The following is an 8,313-nucleotide window of genomic DNA, read 5'->3' as shown; positions in this document are numbered from 1 at the left end:
CCTTTTACTTTCCTGGCTACTCGTGCCAAGAGTGTTGACTGTGGAGCCAAGCAAACTAAAGCTGTATACAATCTCAATCTCTTCACCATCCATCCTGCACAGTAAGTGCTTTAAAAGACCATGACCTGAATTGGGTCCACCTTTGCCTTCAAGCTGACTTCATTGCTCTTCAATAGTTTGGAGAAATCTCTGACATTGAACTTACCCAACACAATTGTCTACACTTATTTAAGTTCCTTCTAAAATACATTCTTCCACACAAAGAAGTAGTACTCCAAGTCTTTATAAAATAAACACTCCTTGGATTAAATTATCTTCTCCCCAACTTCTTTCTACTTGTGTTAAACAATAGCAATCAAGAAATCATTTTACTTTTCTGAATGTTTGAAGTTAGAAAATGCTCAACCTACATAAGGAATCTATTTGTTTTGAACTTTCACTAAGCATTAAATTAGATAAAATCAGTACACTTGATTGTAATACAACTGTATGATAACTATCATGCCTTAATATTTCCTCAGACTTTAGGGTACAAACTACATGCTATTTACTAAGCTAGAAGTTACATTAATATTTATTTAATCCTAATGGTTCTAAAATTTGGACATTATTATGTTCCAATTCATAGTTAAGGAATTTAAAAGCTATCTATTCAAAGGACAAAACTTACGGTGCATGTACATACAACAAAACCTATCCACCTGATCCTGCAGATGGTGTAGAAAATAACTATTATCAGTACAAAAGCTGTAGTAAAAGTATAAAGCCAAGCTAATCAAATTAATTGTACTAACGTTTTTCACAGACTTGAAACTAACCCACAGCTGAACCTCTAGTGGGTTTTCAGGGCCATTAAATCACACAGGAGAGATTGTGCATCCTTCTGTCATGAAACAGCTAGTGGATGCAGTGCAACTTCCTACCACTATTATCATACATTAAAGACAAATGTGAAGATATATAAGGAGCAATCTTCTCCAGAGTAAATATGCTGTATACTGAGGAATACACTTAGAACATAAGTTTTGTATGTGAGGAATCCACAAGAACTATCTAGAAACTGTATTTAGGAGACAGATTCAACAAAAAGCTGCTAATGGCACAAAAACACCACTCTACTAGAACTGAAAGGTCAACAGGAACCATTCTAGGTGTATCTTTTTCAAGGTAAATTGTGTGCAATAATGAGAACTGATTAAGGCTTCTGCTTTGAATGCTGGAAATGACCTGGAATTCTTTTTCTAAGCCAGCTCAGTCCTCCAGAAATAATTAAACATAGACTGAAAAATGGTGTTCAAATATTCATTACTGTGATATTTTTTCATTATATACCACTCTTTTACCAAAATAGTCAGCAAGTTTGGTTTTCAATTTTCTTTCTATTTCACCATTTTTAGAACAGGTCTGGATATATGTTAGGCACTAAGAGTAGACATGTTCATTTATTACTGAAGAAGTATGCCATGGACAGTGGGGGCATCATATTGGAAAAGAAAATTATGGAGAACTAAGGCCTTCATTTTTATTTCCTTTTGTGATCTTGACTAAGTCTCAATCACTCAGTTCTTTGGTTTTCTCACCTCAAAGGGGAAGTCCTTTGACTTAGAACACAATCTTGTATCCACAGCATGTTTTCCAAAAACAGACTCTTTAAAGACACTTGAAAAGATTAACATTCTCTGAAGCAAGGCCAAGCAAGCCAGACATAATTGCAATGCCATCACTACCTATGGTATAACAATATTTCCCAGTGTTTATGAGAGGATCCCCAGAGCATACTGTTTACTTGGTTGACCTTCAGCTTTTGTCCAAATGGAATGGTTTTCAGCTCATGCCTGAATAGAATGGCTTTCTTTCCATTCCCTTTTGCTTCTTATTCACATGAAGAAAATAGCTTATTCATAGTAAACATAGTATTTCTGTGAAGCACACTTGACATACTTATACTTCTTATTTCCTTTCAGCTGCATATAGTAACACCTCTATAAACCACTTAGCCAAAATATGTCATTGTGAAAACACACATCCACACTCAAGCACGATGGCTAAATATATAATACACACTCTGTCATATGATGGTCAACATTTCAGAACACTCGAAGTGTCATGACACAACTGTGAATAAAGTATGATATAATATATACAAACTAGGTGAATATAACCTCCAAATCAACATTTCCCAAAACTAGCAGGAGATCCTTTTCAGCTAGTTAAAACATTGTGACTCAACTACGTAACACATACAACCCACCTGACTAAAATGTCTCCCATGTGATTGAAAGAAACATAATTATATTCAAGTATTCATTTACTCCTCTGTCCCAAGATATTCTGTACTCACTCACAGAGAGAAATATTTTATTCAAACTATAATAACTCTATGGTAATAACCGCAGACTAATACCTATAGTACATCTGCTATGTTCTAGAAACTATCCTAAACTCTTTCCAGAGGTTACCTCATTCTTTCTTTTCAACTACTCTCACACAGTTGTATGAGTAGCCCTGCTTTATGCAGAAAAAGGATAAGTAATTTGCCTAATGTTACACAATTAACAAATGATGCATGACATTTAAGTCAATCACAAATATTATTATTCTCTTCTATCCTAAAGGATAGAAATCTCTTCAAATGTCCCTTAAATTGACATTACAGCATTTGCTTTTCCTCAATCACACATGGAACTTTGTTTCAACTTCTTTTAATTATTTACCCAGTTTTCTCTTATTTATAATTCATCCATTGTCCTACTGTCTCATACAATAACTGGATTATTGTAGGTGCATTATGAATGTGATATGGAAACATGAAAGTCTTCTCTAAAGGAAGAAACCAGGTTCCAGTGAATGTCTGCATTTCTCATGTGTGGAATTTTAGCTATTAAAACTCGTTCCACTTACTTCCATTGATTTTTCCCTCACTGAACAGATTCCCAGGTGTACGTCTGATGAAAGAATTGATGTACATGCACATGCACACACACACACACACACACACACACACACATGCTCCATCACACAAAGAGAAACGCACACATAAACATCATTGGTTAGAACCACATTCCTCTCGGTATTTTCTCCTTCCTGACAACATAGTCAATTTGGTTTTTATTTTATTGTGTGGTGGTTGGTTTTTTTTTTTGTTGTTGTTTTTTAATAATTACATGGAGTTCAGTCTAGGTTAATCATCCAGTCAAATCTGAAATGTTGTTGATGTCCTTCTTGTTAGTCAACGGGAAATTTCATCCACAAACTTAATTCTCATACCAATAATTTGAAAATCTCCTGCTGGAAGTTGTTAGCTCCAGTCTAGAATTTTAACTCTAAAAGTCAGAGCATTCTCTTTTTAACATCATCTTAGTCTATGAAAGATGTTGCTTTAACCCAATTGTACTTAACTGTACAAATCTCATCACAGATGAAGGATTTTAAATAGAGCCACGTGTGCGTCAGTATCATGTGGTGCATGTGACTTGGCAGAACAACCTTCCAAAATTCAGACTCACTGCCATAGAGTCAGTTCTGACTCGTCGACACTCTCCATTGGGTATCGGAAGCTGTAAGTCTTTAAAGGAGGAGACTGTTCATCTTTCTCATGAGGAACAGCTGGTGGATACAATCTATTGGAGACAGAGACTTTTAGATAGAAGTGCAACAAACTATGGTATAGGCCCCTAGGGCTCCCTTAGACCAATGCAAAGGAGTTACATTAACTGCTTCCTGATTCAAATTTAGGGTTCTTTTTAAAAAAATAATTCTGTGAGTCCTTATTGTCTACTTACTGCAATTCTTGTCCTTATAGCCTAAGGTGGGGGGTGAGGGGAAACAACTTAATCAAGAATTAGATAAAGGCATAGAGTAAATACAGTGTCAGTGTCGCCTAAAAATAGATCCCAAAATAAAGATGTGATATGACTGCTGATAAGGTCCAAGTGAGACCTCAAAGGTGACTCCTATTGGGAGGACTATCACCAAACATCCGTGGAAAGTTCTTGCTTGATGTAAAAACCACCAGAAGTCAGTAGACCTTCACTCCTCCCCTGCCATGCCACGCTCCCCATTAAGTCATTTAAAACGTAACAAACCAAAGGCATCAAGAGGCGAGCCACAGCATAAAGGAACAGAGGTTCAGCAGACTAAAGCGCACGCCTTCTCCAGCACCACATGGGTCCCTTGTCACCAAGAACTTCTAAAGAATTTTTCATCCCACCATTCTTTTCAATACCTAGACTACTGCTTTCTGAAGTGAATTACTGGCTGCCTTGGAATAGCAATTTAATACTTCTTCAGAATGAGGCGATTTAAAAAGTACAGTCATTCTATTCTGCAGCTATTAAACCAACACATGTTTACTTTCCTCGACCACATTTATTTGTGCACAGGTTAAATAGCTTTCTGTATTAGCTGCATTATTCATATCATTAACTTGCATTTTTTCTGAGTTTGAATGTACTTCCTGAACAGAAGAGAGAGTATACTAAGACATTAAATAGCTCTCTTTAGCTTAATGGGACTTGCCAGTAAAATAGAGGCCTTCTCGGCTGGTACTGAAGGTGAACATTTAGTTTTCTTTGGGGTTGATGAAACAAACTCTGATTGGAGGGCATTGATGTTGAAAAGTGCACATTTCTTGTGCTACAGCATCAAAAGTTGCTACCAAAAGAAATGAGGAGAGAAGGAGCCAACAGGAACAGAAAGCTATTATAAAATTTCCTATTTAAAAGAGTGAATCCTTTTAAGAGTTTCCATCCCTGTAGCAAGAACACTATTATACAGTGACTAGTCTTTCTTTAATTGCAATATTTGCTTCAGAGAGCATATTATTTTAGGACAGAACAAAACTTTAAATATATGGCAAAGGGTGATATCAAGTTATTAAGGATCTGTGCCCAGAAAAAGATGTCAAAACAAATACATTTTTGCATCAATAGTCTCAGCTCTGTTTTTCCCACACTAGGAAAAGAACTTGACAAAAACAGGTGACATCTCCCAAAGGCTATGGGGAAAACTGACAGCTGCTCCTGTTTGCTAATGAATCCAACAATCAGTCTATGCATGTGGAATTGTAGAAGTTTGCTTCTTTTACAGGACCATTGCCTAAGAAATTGAGTTGACAGGAGGGTTTGGCTAGAAAACCACTGTCACAGGTGGCCAGGGCTGAGCTACACAGTTTTTCCCAGCGGGAAAATAAGCTCACCTCTCATAATCCAACTGCTCATACAAACCTGTTCAGTTTAGATTCTAGCCTGCTCATTAACCACATGCTTATACAAAGTTTTAAATATTGTAGAGAGAATGGCCTTCTGTTAAAAATCACTAAACCATGATCCCCTCTTCAAAATGACATCTTCAGAGCAACATATTCATTTTGAAGTTTGCTCATGGTCACAAAGTACTCTGGGCATCTGGAAAGACAAATTGCCACACAATAATCACGCTAACGAGATGTGTCACTGATTAGAAAAGGTTCACTTTTTCAATGCCAGAATGCTCCTTTTGATGACTCAGCAGGTGAGAGTCAATTTAAATCAGAATCTCTCACAATTTTCCTCTACAAAGAACACGGTGGAAGTTTTGTAAAGTCAGCTACGGATTACCACTCTAATTTTTGTGACTGTAAATGTGTTGGGTGTGTGGAAAAAAAGAGTTTTCCCTGCTAGAAATTAACATTCTTATAAAACTGAATGTGATGTTTCTTTGTCTTGTCCTAAATAACCAACATTAAAACTTGAGATTCTGGGCTAAGATACTTAAACTTTAAAAGGCAAATGTACACTGGCAACAGTAGGAAACCTCATTGTTTTAAAAAAATGACTCTGGGCTAAGATGCCATTATTGATTTATTTATTCTTTTATTGCATGTATTGATAGAAACCTTGAAAAAAACTACCCATAATTACAAATCCACAACACACAAGTTCAAAATGAAAGGCAAATATCTTCAAAGAATAACTGTGACATGCATCTTGCCTCAAGGTGTTTGGAGCATAACACAAACATTAAAATGTTCTCTGTAATTAAAACAAGTTCTTACAGTATCAGGAAGCAAAGCAGTTTCTTTAAAGTCACATGGATTTTATAAAACCAAGTGGCAAGCAAGCCTTAGAAGAAATTTAAAGGATATAAACTTAAGATGCCTACTGGGATTTGTCTCAAAGGACAGACTAAACTCAGAAACTAATTGGGTGAAATCATATAATCCCTCACTGAAAAGAAAGTTTGACTTTTTAGGCCAGGAAGGAGTATGTAGACAGAGAAAGGACATAAGATTTTTAGTGTCTGGATTCTTCACTGATAAGGAGTTTTCCTCATCCTTGCTAATTTCAGAGTTAGATAGAACCTTACTTCTCCCTTTACAGTTCCATCACATGTATGATCAGTTGTTCATGTGAATTTTAATTTGAATCTTGTGTGGCTTATCTTATTTTGCAGCAGCCAAGGGAAAGAAGTTTCTGCCAACATGATACTGAGGGGCATGCAGAATAAAGGCAGCCCTGGGCAGAGAAACAGTCCACCTTTGTTCTGTGCTAGTGGAAGAAAGCAAAGCCCATCAACCAACTTTGGGACTTGATCAACAGTGGGGAGTCACAAACTCTTCTCAATCACTGCATTTTAAACCTCTACTGAAAATAGCTCCTCTGTGCTGGGGCTTAAAGTCCCATCAAAAGCCAATGATGAAACAGTACCTAACTGTTTCTGACTAGAGTCTCTCCATCAGCACTCTGGGAATGTCTTCTAACTTTTCATTGCTTTGCATCCTCTTTTTTTTTTTTTTTTTAATCTTAGATCTGAGCACAAGACAGTCAAATGAAACTGCAAGATTCCCTTAATCCACAGCCTCTTCAAGACATTCAACCCAGTCATTTTTAGAAGTTCAGGAACTTTTGAACAAGATTTAGAATCTTTCAGTGTCAGACTATTCCCTTGGCTTCTTCTCTACCTTAAAATAAGACACACTTTCAAGAGATGGGATACTGTGACTATTATAGTATAAGAACACTGCTGGTGACAATTTCCTCCTCTCTTACCTTTATTTATTTTGGTCTCTCTGTTACCTTCACATTATCCATTTGCTATCTCTGGGGTTGAAGGAATGCGTGTTCGTTCTCTCTAGAAGAGAAACCTTCGTGCCCTCACAGACAGCCGACTTTCTTCAAAAGACTGGGAAAACTAGAAAAAGGATCTGCTATTTCTCTGAAGAACTGCAGAGACTGACTCATGAGAGGAGATTCTCTTAGGTGAGAGATGCAACTAGCTGGAAGTGTTTGTCCTTGGACCCCGCCGGCGACCTACAACCTCGTAGGACAGCACCCCTGCACAGGTCACTCCGGCTCCTGGACTTACCTGGTGCTGAGGACCAATGCTGGCAGCAGAGGCAGCAAGTAGTGCGCTGGGCTGAATTTCATTCTGTTGCCTGCCGGGGTCCTCCTTTCCTCGCTGCCTGGACTCCCTCGCCTGCTCCTGGTCCTTGCCACTCTCTGGTGTCCGGCTCAGTCCTCAGCCGGAGATGTGCCCTCTCCAGCAGAGGACAGAAGGAGATGGACACATGGACTGCCGATCAGCGAAGGCTGGAGCGAGGAGTGAGCTCCAGGAGTGATGTCACCGCGAGGCGAGCCCTGCCCGGGATTGCTCGGCGCCGCCGCTCTCAGCCCGGAGGGCGCGCTGTCACTAGCGCTGGAGGCGGTGGAGAGGGCGGGGGTGCCCCACGGCTGCCCGAGAGCTCTGGCCACTGGGCTGTGAACCCGCTTCTCCCGAGGGGCGGGGGTGAGGGCAAACCTAATCTACTGCTAATTGCACAGGCGTACTGAGCAAGAGGTGAAAATCACAGGGAAGGACGCTCAGATGCTTGGATTCCAGGCAGGTGCCCCTCACCTGATTAAACAGTGCTTGGAAGAAAGGTGCTCCAGAGAGGGCTTTGAAAAGACTATTCTAATTAGAAATGCATAATGATCCTCCTGATGAGGGTGGGGGGAGAGCAAAAGTGAGCAGCGTCCACCAATGTGCCCAGAGCCCACGATGCCATTGCAAGCAGCTTTGCCTGCCAACATGCAGGAGAAAGAGGTTTCTGGGCCCTGAGGATGCTTGCTGCGTCCTGGGTGTTCAAGATTTCAGCTTTCCCTCGGATTTCAATCTGTCTGCTTCTAATAGCAGCTGCCAGTGGGATTGGAGCTGATAACCTAAATTCATATAAGGAAAGGAGCCTTTTCCTTAGGTGAGACTAATCAGAAGGTGTAAGTAGAGAGAAATGTATCAAAATGTTAACAGAATTAGAGTTCTGGGATTTGGGGGAAGAGGATTTGGTGGTATCTGTTT

At 39.2% G+C, this 8,313-nt stretch overlaps 1 protein-coding gene across 1 annotated transcript in view; it reads right to left on the bottom strand.

The window, feature by feature from the left end:
* LOC102866288 (leucine zipper protein 2-like) overlaps positions 1-8,048 on the bottom strand; it is a 675,146-nt gene extending 667,098 nt beyond the window's left edge. Inside the window, 3 exon segments of the mRNA XM_006883771.1 lie at positions 7,345-7,445; positions 7,447-7,585; positions 7,873-8,048. Coding sequence (XP_006883833.1) covers positions 7,345-7,445; positions 7,447-7,585; positions 7,873-8,048 — 416 coding nt within the window.
* Positions 8,049-8,313: the final 265 nt, after the last annotated feature.

This window comes from Elephantulus edwardii, unplaced genomic scaffold, assembly GCF_000299155.1.
Source record: "Elephantulus edwardii isolate Elephantulus edwardi_28Jun2011 unplaced genomic scaffold, EleEdw1.0 scaffold00029, whole genome shotgun sequence".
NCBI classification, from domain to species: domain Eukaryota; kingdom Metazoa; phylum Chordata; class Mammalia; order Macroscelidea; family Macroscelididae; genus Elephantulus; species Elephantulus edwardii.
The sequence above is the reverse complement of the archived record's forward strand: the minus strand, read 5'-3'. Positions and strand labels throughout refer to the sequence as shown.